The sequence below is a fragment of the Diceros bicornis genome, chromosome 13, assembly GCF_020826845.1.
Source record: "Diceros bicornis minor isolate mBicDic1 chromosome 13, mDicBic1.mat.cur, whole genome shotgun sequence".
Taxonomy (NCBI): domain Eukaryota; kingdom Metazoa; phylum Chordata; class Mammalia; order Perissodactyla; family Rhinocerotidae; genus Diceros; species Diceros bicornis.
Genome location: NC_080752.1, coordinates 5,530,408 through 5,549,974, shown reverse-complemented (window position 1 = coordinate 5,549,974; position 19,567 = coordinate 5,530,408). Strand labels below are relative to the sequence as shown.

The 19,567-nt window shown below is 41.8% G+C and overlaps 1 protein-coding gene across 2 annotated transcripts; it reads right to left on the bottom strand.

The window, feature by feature from the left end:
* Nucleotides 1–5,307: 5,307 nt before the first annotated feature.
* On the bottom strand, nt 5,308–19,400 carry C13H1orf50 (chromosome 13 C1orf50 homolog). Of its 2 annotated transcripts, none has more exons than XM_058552130.1 (5): nt 19,287–19,400; nt 19,071–19,186; nt 7,711–7,797; nt 7,073–7,204; nt 5,308–6,728 (listed from the first exon to the last, which is right to left on the bottom strand). In XM_058552130.1, exons 1-5 carry the CDS (start codon nt 19,363–19,365, stop codon nt 6,543–6,545), a joined length of 600 nt encoding a protein of 199 aa, XP_058408113.1. In that variant the 5' UTR covers nt 19,366–19,400; the 3' UTR covers nt 5,308–6,542. The 2 variants fall into 2 exon arrangements, with proteins under 2 accessions (XP_058408113.1, XP_058408114.1); XM_058552131.1 differs by having other exon boundaries at nt 19,296–19,400.
* Nucleotides 19,401–19,567: the final 167 nt, after the last annotated feature.

The window sequence follows — 19,567 nt, the reverse complement described above, 5'->3', positions numbered from 1 at the left end:
AGCTTCTTGCTATCATTTGCATTTCTCTTCATTTGTCCATGCCACGGGGACCATTAAAGTGGCAAATTAAAAACTGTAGCATAATGGTTATAATACTGGCTTTAACTTTTAACCAAGTTTACATTCCAGCTCTATCACTTACCAGATGCGTAAATTTGAACAAGTTATTTTGCTTTCCTGAACCTATTTCCTAATCTGTAAAGTGGAACTGTTGTGAGAATTAAGTGAGATTATATGAAGTGCTTAGCACAGAATAGAAGCTCAATCATTATTATTATTCTAAGAACATGATCATGCATCTGTTAGCCTGGACATCCCCAAGGCTTCCCTCAGAAGAGGGAGAGGAAGCAGGGGTAGCTAAGAAAGACCCTCCTCCTCATCTGCCAGAAGTTTCTGGCTTCCTCCTACTGTGGATCTCATAGGAAATGGAGAACTGGAACAGTAAGGTGAGACTATCTACACTTGCACTAATACGGTGGCCACAAGCCACATATGCTCTTAAGCACTTGAAACGTGGTAGTCCAAATTGTGATGTGCTGTAAAATACACACCAGAGCGGGAATACTTAGTTCAAAAAAGAGAATGTACAATAACTCACTAGTAATGTTTCAGTATTATTTGTTGATATTTTGAATATACTGGGTTAGACAAAATGTATTATTAAAGTTAATTTCACCTGTTTCTTTTTATTTTTCAATGTGGCTACTAAAAAATTTAAAGTTGTACGTGCGGCTCACATATTTCTCTTAGCTGCACTGACTTAGCTCCTTTGCAGAATATAAGTACAGAGCTACGGATGTCCATCCATTCATCCACTACTCGAGTATTGATTAGGTGCCAGGCACTATTTTAGGTGCTAGGGATATAGCAAGAGAGACACTGTTTCTGTCCTCACAGGGCTTACACTCAAGTATGAGGGAAAGGCAACACATAATGTCTGGTCATGATGAGTGCTATGGAAAACAGAGCAGGGTCAGGAGTTATTTTGACATAAGAGGAGGTGGTGTTTCTGACAGGGTAATCAATGAAGTCACATTTGAGCCAGGACCTAATATGGGCTGATGAGATGATGCAAACCATGCAAAGATCTTGGGGAAATGTCCCCAGGCAGATGGAACAGCAAATGTAAAGGCTCTGAAGCAGGAATGAGCTTGATGTGTTAAGAACAGCGAGGTTAGCGGGAACATGGTGAATGCTGAGGATGGCAGATCACAGAGAACCTTGGCAAGAACGATGGAGTTTTATTCTAAGTTTAATGAGAAATTCTTGGGTCATTTTTATGTAGAGGTGTTGTGACCGGATATATTTTTAAAAGATGATGCTAACAGTCTCTGTGGAGATAGACTGAAGATGAGAATGGAGGCAGGGAGGGTTAGGAGGCTACTGCATTAGTCTAGAGATATTGGTGGCTTGGACCAAGGGGTGAAAGTGGTGAGCAGCAGTCAGATTTGGGATGTGTTCTGAAGATAGTTGAGACGACTTGTTGACAGGAGTGGGAAGGACAAACGGAGTCAAAGATGACTTAGGGTTTTGGCCTCAACAACGGTGTGAGATAGGTGCTGACAGAAATGGAGAGGACTTGATGAAACAGGTTTTTGGGTAGAATTCAAGACTTTTGTTTTGGACATGTTAGGCTTGTAATGATGTCAAGTGAGGCTGTTGGATAAACAAGTCTGCACAAAACTTGGGAGAGAGCAGGGCTGGAGACGTGCGTATGAGTCAGCAGCATATGAGTGGTGTGTGAAGCCACAGGAATGGATCAGATCACCTAGCAGAGAGAAAGAAAAGAGGGCCAAGGACTTGGCCCAAGAACAGTCCAAAATGTAGGTGTCAGGAGACAGAAAAGCTGCAGTCAGTAAAGCAGGAGAAAAGCAGGAGATGGTGATATTCCAGCAAAATGAAGAAAAAAGCTTTTAAGCAGGGAGTAGTCCACTGAATCGAATGCTGCTTTAGACTACACAAGTCTAATTACCACAGGCACTTAGTAGCTCCTTCCTGCCAAGCTCCAGCTCCTTAAGAGGAGGAACCCTATCCTGCGCATGGGAGTTTTGCACACGGGCTTTAGTGCCAGAGACATGGGCTCAACTGCTTACAGTTATGTGACCTTAGGTAAGTTATTTAACTTCTCTGGGCCCTGATACACATCCTCTGCCTGCTCATCACTGAACACTCAAGTGCACTACTCCTATAGTATCCCATATGCACACCTTACTCTATCACTTTTGTATATTAACTTCTTTATACCTCTACACTGAGATCCTCTAGGACTGTCTTAGTCGGCCAAAACAGGGTTATGGTTATGGTCAGACTTGAATCAAACAGGACTGTTTGAGTCTGACCTCTACCACTTTCTATCTGTATAACCATCGGCCAGTTGCTTAATCTGAGCAGATGTTTCCACTTTGTAAAACAGGAATACTATATACCTCATAATGGTGGGTTATGTGAAAATTAAATCAGATAATGGATATGCTTGGCAGAATAAAAGCTCACTATCATCTTTGTATTTACAACATCAATACTTTGTATCTACACCACCAATACTCTCAATGCTTATGGACTGACGTATAATAACTTGAGAAGATAAGAACAAAAGCAAGCCTTCCTTCACTCCTTCCAGACCCCTAGGGCAGAGAAAGGGAGGTATAGTCAGCTGTTACTCCCACCCAGTGAACCTGGGCAGGGCCAACACAGTGGATTATTGAAGGAAATATAGATTGCTAATTATTCTGGAAAATATCAGGGATGTCTCCCTCTTCCATATTTTGTTGAGTAGATCCCCACCATCCATACAGCTATTCAAGCCAGAAATTTTCAAGCATTATCTTAAAATTATTCTTTCCTCTCACTCATCCCCCCACATCTTATTAGATGGCAATCTATTGTTCTCTCAAAATGCCATACTTCATCAAATCTAAGATGCCATCCATCGTAAGACACACCATTATTTTATGTAGCTCTATGAAAGAAAAAAATTGTTGCCACTTAAACTATGACATGTCATTGACTTTTAGGAGCATCCAGGTTTCAGAGATATTAAAATGTGGGGGAAGAAAAGTACATCTTACAATCAATGAAATATAGCACCCTCATCCCACCACTGCTATCTTAGTTCAGACCTCCATCATCTCTCTTGCTTAGACTAAGGATAGAGGCTCCTAAGGGTCTTCTCTCCCCTCATCCTTTGCTGCCAAAACGAGGTTTCTAAAAGGCTGATATTACCATCTCCCTACGCCAAATCCTTCAATTAGCCCTTCTCCCATAGTCTCTGGCCCATATTCTTCACTTTAAACTGACTGCAATTCTCCAAATGTCATATTGCTTCTTGTCTGCAATTGCTTTTCCTCCCATTCTTCATCTACCTCTCTCCTGTTAGAAGTAAGAGTTTTCTAGCCAGGACCTATCTCGCTCCACCACCACCCCACCCTCTGACTGCCAGGATTACTTTGGTTGATATGGCTTGATAAGTGGATATCCCTTTCTTCATTCACAAATGAACTCCATTCAAAAGTGAACCCTACCCCAAACCCCAAAGACAACCTTCCTATAGAAAGAACAGTTAGAGCCTCCAAACGAGCTCTCTTATTTTTCAACACCTAAGCAGGTGTCAGCTCCTCCAAGAAGTCTTGCCAAATTCTCCAAGCTGAGTTAGGTGCCCCTCCACGGAGCTCCATGATATCCCACCAATACCTCTATCATAGCCCTTCTTATTCCATATCATAATCGTTGATTTAGTTTCTCCCTCACTAGACTGTGAGCTCCTTGGAAACAGAGGCCTCTCTTACTCAGCTGTGTTATTCTCCAGAACCTGGAATCTAGAAGGCACTTAATACTTATGAAATTATTGCATGGGTAGATGGGTGTATATAATCAATGGGTCCTAGTGCCCCCTTCTAAGATGCTACCTCCAAAATCACTTCACATTGCCACGAACTTTCCCTAAGCTTGGCAATTGGCTTAAGCAGGAAAAACCAATGGCACTGCCTGTAGTCAGTACAGGGACCACCCCTTATTGAACAGAAGTTTTCTTTTGAATCACTACTCTCGTCTGCTCCAGTGGTTAGGAAATATCAAGAGTGAAGGAGATCTGCATTTTCAAAAGATCAAGCTGATGACTGTATGCAGAATGGATCGGAGAGAAGATAGAGAAGGAAGCAGGGATGCCAGCAGGGGGCTATTTTGTCAGAGCTGTGAGTCAAGTCCAGATCTGTGGCATCAATGCCACCACGTTGAACCACTTTATAATACTGCCTCTTTTACCCAGGACCTTCCTTTCTCCCTCTCAACTGAGCACTGTGACAGACAGATTCTAAGATCTATTCGATGATTCAATGATTTCTGCCTTCTGGTATTCATGCCTTTGTGTAATTCCCTGCACTGCTTATAGGCTGGCCTAGTGATTTGCTTCTTATCAACAGAATACAGCAAAGGTATGAGATGTCACTCCCATGATTAGACTACATGACTGTAACTTCCATCCTGCTAGCAGACTCTTATCCTTGTTGGCTCTGATGAAGAAAGTCGCCATGTTGGGTAGACCCATGTGGCAAGGAACTAAGGGCAGCCTCTGGTTAATAGACTGTTAGTAAACAGAATCAACAACTTCAGTCCAACAACACTTAAGGAACAGAAATTCTGCCAACAATTTAAATGAGCCTGGAAACAGATCCCTCTCCAATCAAGCCTTCAGATGAGAACCCAGCTCTGGCCAATAATCTGATTGCAGCCCTGTGAGAAACCTTGAAGCAGAGGACCCACTCAAGTATGCCTGAACTCGTGACCCATAGAAACTATGAAATAATAAATGTATGCTGTTTTAAGCCACTAAGTTTGTGGTAATTTATGCAGAAATAGATAACTAATAAAGCACCTACTCAAAATGTGTCATTACCATGCAGGTCAGAAGCTTCTGAAAACCTGGGAAACTTTCTGTAGTCAGAATCAACTACTGTACCACTACTGTGTGAGCATGTGTGTGAGTGGCCCACATCCCAGTCGGAGGCTTTTGCAGCTGACTCCACAGAGCGCTCCCCCGTAAAATGAGTGACCAAGTATCACCTGGGTGACCTTGTCAGGGTCTAGCCCCATCCTGTGCTAAGCCTTTGCAGACCATTCACAGCTCACAAAGAGCACAGCTTATAAGGAAAGGCCATGAACACCAGGATGGGGTTACAGTATTACCAAGCAGATCAGTACGAGACATCCACCCCCAAAAGGAACTTGGGCGACTGTAGTTTCAAGTACATATCTCTCCTTTTAGAGCACACTGTGATAGATTATATGGCACTGAAGGAAGTACAGCCATGCTGGATATGCTATAAATTTGATTAATTCCACTGAACAAACAGGAAGTGAGGTAGAGTCCACAAGAGTCCAGACAGAATCAGAACTAGAGTAACTCAGCCAAAAAGCCTCTTTTAAGTTCTTGAATAATTCAGGTCAAAATTAGTTTCAATCTGAGTTAACTCACAATCAACAGGTTGGCCATTTTTCTTGTTTCTCACCCACTCTCCTATTCTCTCTTCCACAATATTTTAAAGATGCCATTTAAATGGATTTTTCCTGCTGCAGATGGCTGAACTCTGGATCTCCTCCTCAGCGAGGCTATAGAGTAAATTCATACAATGGTTAGTGGCAGCCTCCAACATCTCTTTCAAGTCTAAAATTCTTTAGGGTTTTATTTAATTAATTTATTTATTGAGGAAGATCAGCCCTGAGCTAACATCTGTGCCAATCTTCCCCTATTTTGTATGTAGGACGCCACCACAGCATGGCCACTGAGTGGTGTAGGTCCGCGCCCGGGAACTGAACCCAGGCCGCCGAAGTGGAGCGTGCTGAACTTAACCACTAGGCCACAGGGCCAGCCCCTCTTTAAGTTTTAGAGTGTAGAGGCTGACCTTCCCAAATCCTGGCAATTGCTGCTGCCTCAGATTCTCCAGTCACTCTAGCTAGGCAGAAAGAGCAGAAGGGACAAGCCAAACCTCATAAATAGTGCAGAAATACCAGAATCACACACTCTCTAGTCCAGCCAAGCCTAGCTGTTTATCATCCTCCATTATCCAACATTCTTGTTCCCAGATGAATTTGAAGCTGGAGTCACACTAACTATTAAGTAGCCTCAACTCCAATCTTAAACACTTCCAATTACAAAAAGACTAAAAACAGTCCTCTCTGGAAAATGACTCGCCAACCTTTTTGTGGGAAGAAGAAACTCTTCTTTCTCTACTGCTCTGACTTATGGGGAGAATAGATGGAGATAAAGGAGAAGGAAAGTACACTGGCCAGTACTCTGAAACTGACTGGTTGGTGCTCTGGTATCTGTGACCCAGAGAGGATCCCAAAATAGAGTGATGTGATTCATTACCAGCCCAACTAAAAGTAATAATAATGACAGCATTTACATTCACACAGGGTCTCCTTCCAAGAAGTTCATGATTCACCTACATGTCCTCAATTCTCATGCCACCTCCCATCAAGGCAGAGAATGGGGACAACCAGGTGACAGGTCCTTGCCATCGAGAGCTGTTTGTCAGAGTCTACTCTCAGTGAGTCAGTCCCTGGAAGTTGAGTTCAGTGCTTGGAGGCAGGGCCACTGGCTGGCTTAGCAACGTGTCCATTATGCTGATTTTAGCATCCTGCTTCTCAATGTCCTCATATGGAGTCCAGGACAAGTCATGCTGTAGCTTGTAGGCACCAAGGAAGTCATGCGGACAATTTGTCCCCCATTCCTAGAGAAGGCAAAGGAGTCAGTTCTGATCAGGGTAGGCAGTAAAGAAACTAAGCCCATTTCCTAATTATGCCACAAATTTCTTTTTTTGCTTTTCACTTCAAACCAGTCAGAATCAGCCCTAGAAAGTATTACAATATACATCAGATACCTCCCTTAACAGAGATAATGACTGTGAAATAATTTAAGCACATGTATATTTTTTAGAGTCATATCTGGACTCACACCACCTCCAATTTTCTAGGAAACCATTTACCAAGCCCTATGCTTACATTTTCACATACACACACCAAGAATTTCTCAAAGACTAGAACAGATTTTTGTGCGAAAAACAAATGTTCTTACCTTTGGAGAAATAATGGAAAAATACTGCTGACCACTCTCCCGTTTATAAAGGTAGTAAATGTTGCCAGGTTTTTTCACCATATTACAAGCTACATGGTGCAAGTCAGCATCTCTGCGAGCATCTTCCAAAACCTAAGAACCGCAGATGTAACAAATCAGGTATTGGAGGTAACAGGTACTCATATTCATCAATCATCCCGCTCAAAATCTGAAACTGTTCAATGCTTAGGATACTGCTCCCCCATAGCAATGAATCACTACTGGGATCCAGATGATTCTGAAGAGACAAAAATTAGACTATGCTACTATGCTGCAAAAATGCCTTTAGAAGAATTGTATTTCAAAGTGTTGAGTACTACCGGCTTTGAGTGGTTTCTAAATTTCTTTCCTATTTTTCTATAGTAAGTACATATCTCTTAAAACTGAAAACATCTTTCCTCCAAAAGGCTTTATGTCACTAAACTTTCTCCCAGTGAAAAAACTTATACTTAACCTCTTGGGCTTATTCTATCTCACCCAACACCTCTATATTTCTAGGAGGTACTGAAGACAAATAAGCTACCATGATTATAAGCAAGTTCAGTCAATCCTGTGAACTGAATGAAGAAAATGAAAGCCTGCCTAAAAGCCATACTTACCTTCCTGGCTTGTTCTTGCAAATGTTGGATTTGCTCGGCTATGACTGTCAGCTTGTTGGTGGCATTTGCTCGGATGAATTCATTAGCCTAAAGGTCAGAGAAAACTGAACTGTGGGTCAAAAAAGGATAAGACGTCTATGATATTCTTTTTTAGATCCCAATGTGAAGAGTTCATCTTTACTTGTGCCTAAAATATTCTTCCCATCCTCACTATTCCCCCACAGATTCCCATTCACGTCAAAGCCCAGCTCAAATAGACCTGCTTATGAGAAGCCCTCCCTGACATGAACCCACATCACAGAACCAAGTGCTCTTTGGTTGCTCCCCCTTGCTCTTTGCCTGACAACCCCACTTATTCCTCAGGTCTCCATTTATTTTCTCACGTTTAAACATCACTGAAATCAAGGGTGGCTCTTACGATGAAAATCCAGACACTTGTGATATGGTTCTTATCATCTGAAACATAGGAATCTAGCTATATACAGAAAGTATCTGTTAATGGTCACATTACCTCAGTTGAATTATTTACATCATACTTAGTTATATTTTAACTTATATTTGCATCCTAATTGTTACTTAAAATGTATTTTTAAAAGGTTGCACTATGACCTAGACCTGAAACAAAGTTATAATGTACACAGAAGACTGCCTGCCCTGTGCTAGGAAATGCATCTGAAGGCAATGGAAATCGCTTACAATAAATCAAATAATTTTCGAAGCTAGGAGAGACTGATAAGACCAATTCATGTATTGGGAAGGATTATCACTCAGGCATCAGAAATCTGTCAAAAACTTCTAGCTTACTTTCAAGAAAAGATGCTTCACTTCCAGTTAATTAAGTATACAATTAAGTGAAAGAAAAGAAATTAGGTGGTTAAACTTAAACTAAGAAATATTAAGAGAATTTGCTGGTTAGCTGAGGAAGCATAAGGTAAAAGTCAGGTATAAGCCAGTGTTATAAGAGAACAGAAACAACTGACTAAGCTGAGTCAATCACATCTGTCCCACAAACACACATTTAACAAGCGCAGTGTGTTGGACAGCATGCTAGGCACTGGATGCACTGGCAAACATGAGAGAGGTCCCTACCTTCACCAAGTTAGAGTCTGACGCAACTGTCCTTTACAATAGGAAGCAAGTCGCATATGTAATTTAAAATTTCCTAGTAGCTGTGTTAAAAGTAAAAATGCGTAAGTAAAATTAATTCTAATAATACATTTAATTTAACCCAACATATCAAAAAACATTATCATTTCAAGATGTAATCAGTATAAAAAATGTTAATAAGATATTTTACATTTCATATTGTGTATTTTATACTCACAGCACCTATCAATTTGGATACTAAATTTTCATTGGAAATACTAGATCTATATTTAGCCTTCATAAAATTTTCGACTGAAAAGAGTCAATTCACATACTCAAATTGTTCCAAGCATATTTAAAAGTTTCCAATAATTGAATCAATTATCAAGCTTTAAAATTTTAAATAATTAAAATTACATAAAATTTAAAATTCAGTTTCTCAAGTTGCACTAACCATACATTCCAAGTGCTCAACAGCCATATGTGGCTAGTGGCTACCACATTGTACAGCACAGCTCTGCATAATATAGACACCGGAAAGAAAGATAATTAAAGTTAGTATTACACGTACTGGGAATAATGATGCACTCTTATGAAAGAAATCACCATAATTATGTGGTAGCAACAGATCAAAGATAAGAAATGAATGAAGTAACTGGTTTAATAACAGAGTGGTGAGGACTGCAGGAATTGGAACGCATGTGTAGCCTGAAGGCATTCGAATTCAATTTAATAATATTGTCATTTGAGGGGCCGGCCCCGTGGCTTAGCGGTTAAGTGTGCGCACTACGCTACTGGCAGCTCGGGTTCAGAACCCGGGCGCGCACCGACGCACCGCTTCTCTGGCCATGCTGAGGCCTCGTCCCACATACAGCGACTAGAAGGATGTGCAACTACGACATACAACTATCTACTGGGGCTTTGGGGAGAAAAAGGGAAAAAAAGGAGGAGGATTGGCAATAGATGTAGCTTCCAGGCATTTCTGAAGCCAGTGCAGCTGAAGAGTAGTTAGTGTGAGGGGATGTAAAAAAGACGGCAGGGACCAGATCATGCAAGGCCTTATGGCCCAAAAAGAATCTGCATTTTTGTTTCAAGGACAAGGAGGCACCTTAGGGCCAATGAGAGAGTAGGCGGTTTCTAGAGCTAAGGTCGTTCCAGGTTAGGAGTAGCCTTATAATAAATCTCCTTTTTCTTAAGGTAGTGGCAGCAAATCTGTTCCTTGTAAACAAAGGGCCCAAGTACTACAGAAACAAGAGAAAAAGTACCCACAATTACTAAACACAAATTCCGGCCCCAGTCACTCGTGGCCCTGTACATATACTATCTCATTTAATTCTAATACTTTATGAAGTTGGAGATAACTGCACTTTCTCATGTTAGGAATTAGACTCAAAGAGGTGAGGCAACCTGTCCAAGGTTTCACAGCTAATAAACGGCTGTTGAAGATTTGAACACACATCAGTCTGGTTCCAAATTTCATACCTTAATACCAGGCCTCCTGAGCTTTTTTTTTTTTTTTTGGTGAGGAGATCAGCCCTGAGCTAACATCTGCCAATTCTCCTCTTTTTGCTGAGGAAGTCTGGCCCTGGGCTAACATCCATGCCCATCTTCCTCCACTTTATACGGGACGCCACCACAGCATGACTTGCCAAGCAGTGCGTCGGTGTGCACCCGGGATCCGAACCGGCGAACCCCGGGCCATCGCAGCGGAGTGCGCGTACTTGACCGCTGTGCCACCAGGCCGGCCCCTCCTGAGCTTTCTGAACACACATAAATACCTAAACGGCACACCCTGCTAGAAAGCACATTTCAGTACACAGAGAGTAAACACACTTGACCCAATTTGTCCTCTAGAGTATTTTTTCTTCAGCTTCGCAAAGACTGATAATGTTGGAAAAATGGAGGCAGCACAATAATGCCTCCTCTATATTTCCCTAGATTACAGGCTGAAGGACAAAAACTGTGTTCCTTCTTTCTTTGTTTCAGGCCATTGTAATAAACATGATGGTCACTCAGTAACCCATGAAAATGTCTGCCTAAGATTTGGCCCTGGCAGCCTCCCTCCCGATAAGAGTGATCTGATTAAATACTCATATTCTCCTAATCCATAAAAATTATACTTTGTTCCCCATGTCTCTAGAAAAGAGAAGGCACAAGGTTTGAACCAAAGGAGCTTTCCTAAGCATTTGACTATTTCTTAATTAAAAAAAAAAAAAAAAACTAGTACATGGTGACGGATGGCAACTAGACTTTTAGTGGTGAACATGATGCAGTTTATATACGGAAGTCGAAATATGTTGTACACCTGAAATTTATATAATGTTATAAGCCAACGTGACCTCAATTAAAAAATAAAATAAATTTTAAAAATAAAAAGGGGAGTGACATCAGCGTCATGGCAGAGTGAGCTTTCCCGTAAACTCTTCCCTGGATAAGATACAACAAAAGAACAGTCACAGACCAACAACAGACTCCTAGACAGCAAAAAGCAGGATCGGAAAGATCGACACTGCCGCACATCTGAGAGTGGAACGCCCTGGGCCCCTGGAGGAAGTGGGGAGAGGTAAGGAGAACTCCGCTCCCTCCCCATGAGATCAGCGATCCGGTCAGCGCGGCTCCCAGAGAGGGGGGAGGGGCGGCCCTCTGGGGGGAAACCGTAGCTCTTCGGGCTGTCTCCGCCAGTGGGAAACCCCCACACAGAGCACTCAGAACTGCTACGGGGTACCATCAACATCTGAGCACCCCAGGAGAGCGGATAACGAGGGGCGAACGAGAAGCCCCCCACGCCAGGGACCCAGAGGGCAAAAGAGAGAGAGAGCCCCCCCCCCACCAGCTGACCAGACCAAACCAAGCGGCCGGCGGATGGCAGCGAACAGCCGGGGCAGAGCGCAGGGGCCTCAGATTTCACAGCCCTTTACCCCCACACAGTGGCGGCGGGTGGAAATTGCAACCAGATATTTCCAAGATGAGGAAAAACAAAGCCAATATAGGAACCACAGTGCAAAGGCACATGAAATCACCAGACCAGAAGGAAAATGACAAGCACCCAGAAACCAACCCTGAAGACACAGAAATCCATAACCTAAACGACAGAGATTTCAAAATAGCTATCATAAAAAAACAACGAAATATGAGACAACACAAACAATTCAATGAGATTAGGAGTTTCTTCACAAAAGAGATTGAAATCATAAAGAAAAACCAATCAGTGCTGATGGAAATGAAGAACACAATGGAGGAGATAAAGAAGAATCTGGAATCTTTAAAGAACAGAGCTGACAATATGGAGGAAAGGATTAGCATTATAGAGGATAGGAATAGAGATATGCTCCAGATGGAAGAGGAGAGAGAACTAAGACTAAAAAGAAATGAAGAAAGTCTCCGAGAAATATCTGACTCCATTAGGAAATGTAACGTAAGAATTATAGGTATTCCTGAGGGAGAAGAGAGGGACAGAGGAACAGAGAGCCTAGTCAAGGAAATAACAGCTGAGAACTTCCCAAATCTGGGGAAGGAGCAGGAAATACCAGTAAGCGAAGCCAACAGATCACCTGAATACGCCAACAGGCAAAGGCCCACTCCACGACTTCCAGTGGTAAGGATGGCCAAAGTCAATGACAAAGAAACAGTATTAAGGGCAGCTAGACAAAAACAAAAAATAACGTACAAAGGAACTCCCATCAGGCTCTCAGCGGATTTCTCAACAGAAACTTTACAGGCTAGGAGAGACTGGAATGATATATTCAAAATACTGAAAGACAAAAACTTTCAGCCAAGAATACTCTATCCAGCAAAAATATCCTTCAAGTATGATGGAGAAATAGTAACTTTCCCAGATAAACAAAAGCTAAGGGAGTTCATGGCCACAAGACCCCCACTACAAGAAATACTCAAGAAGGCCCTCAGGCCTGAAAAAAAGAAGAGAAAGGGAACCCAAAGCTTGGAGCAAGGAGAAAAATAGGTAGACAAACTCAGAAAAATAGTAGATCTTTACCGGAATAGGTTAGCAACCACTTAAATACCAAAATCAAAGATCAAAGTAAGGAATTCACCAAAAATAAATTTAACCTCATCACTGTAAACACACACCCACAACACAAGATTGAATAAAGTATAATAAGAACAACTTAGAAGGGAAAGAGGAAAGTGATTGAATTGACTTAGTATAAGGAAATAGGAGGCCATCAGATAATGGACTATCTCATACACAAGATTTTTTACACAAACCTCAAGGTAACCACTAAACAAATAATCAAAACAAAATCACATATGATAAACAAAGAGAAAACTAGAAGAGTCATAAGACAGAACAACCAAACTGAATGGGCAGTCTGAAACAAATGGGACAAGAAACAAAGGAAATGCAAAAGAACCGGAAAATAAGTGACAAAACAGCAACATTAAGCCCTCATATATCAATAATTACCCTAAATGTAAATGGATTGAACTCTCTGTGGGAGATCAAGATTTGGCCACCCTGAAATATATCTCTTTACCTTGATTGTTTTCTCTGATGGACATTTGACCTGCCCCACTAACTGCCTAAAGAATTTGACATAGTAATTCCTTCCTGGAACAGATCTTCCATCTGATGGCTGTAACATAATGTAAAATAGATATTACAATAGGAAAGGCAGCAACAAGCCCATCTTATCGGAAGTTCTGTCTCTCTGGCCACATTCTCTGGATGGCCCTGCGAGGAGTTGTCAGACAAACATTTACATTTATAAAGGAAATCTCCATTTGTAAAGGTATCTCCCTCTCTGTATTTGGGAAGAGGGGGGATGACCTCATTTCTAGAGGCTTATCAATGTGGAAGGTGAGACCTTAAATCTGCATAATAACCTTACTCTTGTTTACTGTGCTTTAGTGGTAATCTCCTATAACTGACTCCCCCGCCCCCAACATCCTCCTTTGTCGGTGGCTGAACATGGTATTTAAGACGAGAATTTCTGCTATTGTGTTGAGAAACGCAGTGTCCCTGCTTTCTCCCATGTATACATGTTATTAAACTTGGTATTATTTTCTCCTACTAACCTGTCTTGTTAATTATTTGGCCAGCCATAACCACCTTAAGTGAAAGGGCAGAGGGGGATTCTCCCTCTTCCCCCACATCTCCAATCAAAAGACACAGAGTGGCAGGATGGATTAAAAAGCAAGACCCAACAATATGCTGCCTCCAGGAAACACATCTCAGCTCTAAAGACAAGCAGAGGCTCAGAGTGAAAGGATGGAAGACAATACTCCAAGCTAATGGCAAACAAAAGAAAGCAGGTGTTGCCATACTCATATCAGACAAAGTAGACTTCAAGATAAAACAGGTTAAGAGAGACAAAGAAGGGAAATATATAATGATAAAAGGGACACTCCACCAAGAAGACATATCACTTATAAATATATATGCACCCAACATAGGAACACCAAAGTACATAAAGCAACTATTAACAAACCTAAAAGGAGACATTAACAACAACACAATAATAGTAGGGGATCTTAATGCCCCACTTACATCAATGGATAGATCATCCAGACAACAAGTCAATAAAGAAATAGTAGACTTAAATGAAAAACTGGACGAGATGGACCTAGTAGACATATACAGAGCACTCCATCCAAAAACAGCTGACTACACATTCTTCTCAAGTGCGCATGGAACATTCTCAAGGATAGACCATATGTTGGGAAACAAAGCAAGCCTCAATAAATTTAAGAAGATTGAAATCATAACAAACATCTTTTCAGACCATAATGCTATGAAACTGGAAATCAACCATGAAAAAAAAAACTGGGAAAGTGACAAAAATGTGAAGATTAAACAACACGCTACTGAACAACCAATGGATCATTGATGAAATTAAAGGAGAAATCAAAAACTATCTGGAAACAAACAAAAATGAAAATATGCCATACCAAACCATACGGCATGCAGCAAAAGCGGTCCTGAGAGGGAAACTCATAGCGATACAAGCCCACCTTAACAAACAAGAAAAAGCCCAAATAAGCAACCTCAAATTACACCTAACAGAACTAGAAAAAGAAGAAGAAACAAAGCCCAAAGTCAGAAGGAGAGAAATAATAAAAATCAGAGCAGAAATAAATGAAATTGAGACCAAAAAAACAGCAGAAAGGATTAATGAAACAAAGAGTTGGTTCTTTGAGAAGATAAACAAAATTGACAAACCATTAGCCAGGCTTACTAAGAAAAAAAGAGAAAAGGCTCAAGTAAATAAAATTAGAAATGAAAGAGGAGAAATTACAACAGATACCATGGAAATACAGAGGATTATAAGAGAATACTATGAGAAATTATATGCCAACAAATTCGACAATCTAGAAAAAATCGATAAATTCTTAGACTCATACAACCTCCCAAAACTGAACCAAGAAGAAAGGGAGAATCTGAATAGACCAATCACAAGTAAAGAGATTGAAATAGTAATCAAAACCTCCCAAAAAATAAAAGTCCAGGACCAGATGGCTTCTCTGGTGAATTTTACCAAACATTCAAAGAAGATTTAATACCCATCCTTCTCAAACTATTCCAAAAAATAGAGGAAGACAGAACACTTCCTAAATCATTCTACAAGGCCAACATCACCCTGATAGCAAAGCCAGACAAAGACAATACGAAGAAGGAAAATTACAGGCCAATATCGCTGATGAACATAGATGCAAAAATCCTCAACAAAATACTGGCAAACCGAATACAGCAATACATTAAAAAGATCATACACCACGATCAAGTGGGATTTATACCAGGGACACAGGGATGGTTCAACATCTGCAAATCAATCAACGTGATACACTACATCAAAAAAACAAAGAATAAAAACCACATGGTCACCTCAATAGATGCAGAGCAGGCATTTGACAAGATACAACATCCATTTATGATAAAAACTCTCAACAATGGGGCCGGCCCCGTGGCTTAGTGGTTAAGTGCGCGCGCTCCGCTGCTGGCGGCCCGGGTTCAGATCCCGGGTGCGCACCGACGCACTGCTTCTCCGGCCATGCTGAGGCCGCGTCCCACATACAGCAACTAGAAGGATGTGCAGCTATGACATACAACTATCTACTGGGGCTTTGGGGGGAAAAATAAATAAATAAAATCTTTAAAAAAAAAAAAACTCTCAACAAAATGGGAATAGAAGGACAGTATCTCAACATAATAAAGGCTATTTATGACAAACCCACAGCCAACATCATACTCAACAGGGAAAGACTGAAAGCCATTCCTCTGAGAACAGGAACAAGGCAGGGCTGCCCACTCTCACCACTCCTATTCAACATAGTACTGCAGGTTGTGGCCAGAGCAATTAGGCAAGAAAAAGGAATAAAAGGAATCCAAATAGGTAACGAAGAAGTGAAACTCTCACTATTTGCAGATGACATGATTTTATATATAGAAAACCCTAAAGAACCCGTTGGAAAACTATTAGAAATAATCAACAACTATAGCAAAGTTGCAGGGTACAAAATCAATCTACAAAAATCAGCTGCATTTCTGTATGCTAATAATGAACTAACAGAAAGAGAACTCAAAACGATAATACCATTTACAATTGCATCAAAAAGAATCAAATATATAGGAATAAATCTTACCAAAGAGGTGAAAGACCTATACAATGAAAACTACAAGACATTATTGAAAGAATTCAATGATGACATAAAGAATGGAAAGACATTCCATGCACACGGATTGGAAGAATAAATATAGTTAAAATGTCTATATTACCTAAAGCAATCTACAGATTCAATGCAATCCCAATCAGAATCCCAATGACATTCTTCACAGAAATAGAAAAAAGAATACTAAAATTCATATGGGGCAACAAAAGACCCCGAATAGCTAAAGCAATCCTAAGAAAAAAGAACAAAGCAGGAGGCATCACAATCCCTGACTTCAAAACATACTACAAAGCAATAGTAATCAAAACAGCATGGTACTGGTACAAAAACAGACACACAGATCAATGGAACAGAATTGAAAGCCCAGAAATAAAACCACACATCTATGGACAGCTAATTTTCGACAAAGGAGCTAAGAACATACAACGGAGAAAGGAAAGTCTCTTCAATAAATGGTGTTGGGAAAACTGGACAGCCACATGCAAAAGAATGAAAGTGGACCATTTGCTAGCACCATTCACAAAAATTAACTCAAAATGGATCAAAGACCTGAAGGTGAGACCTGAAACTATAAACTCATAGAAGAAAATATAGGCAACACACTATTTGACATTGGTCATAAAGGAATCTTTTCGGATGACATGCCTACCCAGACTAGGGAAACTAAAGAAAAAATAAACAAGTGGGACTTTATCAGATTAAAGAGCTTCTACAAGACAAGCAAAATCAGAATCAAGATGAACAGACAACACACCAGCTGGGAGAGAATATTTGCAAAACATACATCTGACAAGGGGTTGATCTCCATAATATATAAAGAACTCACACAATTGAACAACAAAAAAACAAACAACCCGATCAAAAAATGGGCAGAGGAAATGAACAGACACTTCTCCAAAGAAGATAAACAGATGGCCAATAGACACATGAAAAGATGTTCAACATCACTAATCATCAGGGAAACGCAAATCAAAACAACACTAAGATATCACCTCACGCCCGTTAGAATGGCTATAATCACCAAGACAAAAAACAACAAATGTTGGAGAGGATGTGGAGAAACAGGAACCCTCATACACAGCTGGTGGGAATGCAAACTGGGGCAGCCTCTATGGAAAACGGTATGGAGATTCCTCAAAGAATTAAAAATAGAGATGCCCTATGACCCAGCCATCCCGCTACTGGGAATTTATCCAACGAACCTGAAATCAACAATCCAAAGAGGCTTATGCACCCCTATGGTCACTGCAGCATTATTCACCATAGCCAAGAAGTAGAAGCAACCTAAGTGTCCCTCGACTGATGATTGGATCAAGAAAATGTGGTATATATATACAATGGAATACTACTCAGCCATAAAAAAAGACAAAATTGTCCCATTTGCAACAACATGGATGGGCCTGGAGGGTATTATGTTAAGTGAAGTAAGCCAGAAAGAGAAAGACAAACACTGTATGATCTCACTCATATGTGGCATATAAACCAACACATGGACAGAGAAAACTGTATGGTGGTTACCAGGGGCAATGGGGGTGGGGGGTGGGCACAAGGGGTGAAGGCAGACATGTATATGGCGATGGACAAACAAAAATGTACAACCCAAAATTTCACAATGTTAAAAACTATTACAACATCAATAAACTAAATTAATAAATAATAAAAATCTTCCCACTTGAAAGAAAAAAAAAACACTAAAGTACAGAGACGAATATGCAAAGGAATTTGAGCACATTAATTATTAAAGATCTTTCAGCAAAACAAAGACATTTGAATATAAACAAGGGCAAATGTGATACAAGGAGGAGGAACTACATAAGCTTTAAAGCAGCAGGGCCCTAAATCTGTACATATTGAAGAGGGTCCCACAACTAGAAGTCTTAGTGAGAGATTAGCTGGAACTTGGTTTTTCAGAGCTGTAGATCTAGGAGCTCTCATAGTTCAAATCCTGCATCTTACAGATAAAGAAGCTGAGGTCCAGAGAAAAGTAATTTGCCTCAAGTCACAGTGCAAGTTAATATCAAAAGTGGGATTCAAACTCAGGTGTCCAAACCACCAGTGCCTTTGCTGTTACTTCACATTTCCTCCTTCTTTTACTTCTCTTGGCAATCATCGTCTAAGCACTAGACTTGGGAATACTGTGTCCAGTGAATGAGGACAGAGGACAAAACTTAGAGTCTTTGCCCTTCTAGAAGATGTTAAATTCTACACTCTTGGGTCACAGGTAAAGATCTTACGGGAAGCAGTTTAAAGTAAGTGGACTATGCATCCTTGTAGAATCTGCATTTGTGATCTTGAAATTTCCCCGGAAACTTCTCTTTACGTGTCCAAGGGGAAGAATAACTATCCTGCCACCTCACAGGGCTGTCCTAAGGCCCAAATGCAATAATGAATATTGAAAGTGCCGTGCAAACCTTCCCACGAAGGGAGATAATGGCAGCACTCAAGTAGCAGCTGAAGGAGCCTTTGGTCTCCGAAGATCAGAGTTCGGGCCAGGCCACCCACTCGCCATGACAGTTTCCCCGTGTGTAAACGGAGACCAGAACACAGGCTCCCCCACACTAGGTGGCTGCGAGGTCCGAGCCGTAAGACGCAGGGCCAATCATGAACGAAGACGGGCATTTACTTCGCCAGTCGCGCCTCCTCACCTTCTGCACCTGCTCTGCGAGCGCCACGAGGTCTAGGGGGTCGCCGGCCCGGCGGGTGTGGTAGGGGCTCACGAGGGCCAGGCCGCCGGGGGTCGCGGTGAGCTCCACCAGGCGTCCTGCGACACACACCCGGGAACACAGGCCGTGAGCGCCCGCCCTCTGCCTCCCGCGGAGCCCGGGAGCCCAGCTGCCCCTTCCGACTCCCGCCCCGCGTACCTCCCCGACCTGCCGCCGACTGAACTCCTCGGTTTTCTGGGATGCCCTCCGTCCGCCCCGCCGCTGCAGCGCCGTCCATGACTAGGCTCTACCCTCCCGACCCCAGGCAGGGCGGGACGGGGCGGGAGAGCACGCGCATAAAGGCCCGTGGGCGGAGCTTCCGTGCCCCTGGCCAGTGGACGTCGGAGCTGCGGAGCACGGCCCGCGCTCGGAGGCGGGGCTCCGGCGGACGCACAGGTCCGCTGAGGGACGGGGCCCAGAAGAGCGCCAGAGGCGGTGAA

Coding starts and splice junctions, on each gene's coding strand:
- C13H1orf50 (XM_058552130.1), bottom strand. CDS start 19,365: ATGGACGGCGCTGCAGCGGCGGGGCGGACGGAGGGCATCCCAGAAAAC. Junction 7,798..19,070: donor TCGCAGAGCAGGTGCAGAAG/GTGAGGAGGCGC, acceptor TCTGACCTTTAG/GCTAATGAATTCATCCGAGC. Junction 7,205..7,710: donor TGCAAGAACAAGCCAGGAAG/GTAAGTATGGCT, acceptor TGCGGTTCTTAG/GTTTTGGAAGATGCTCGCAG.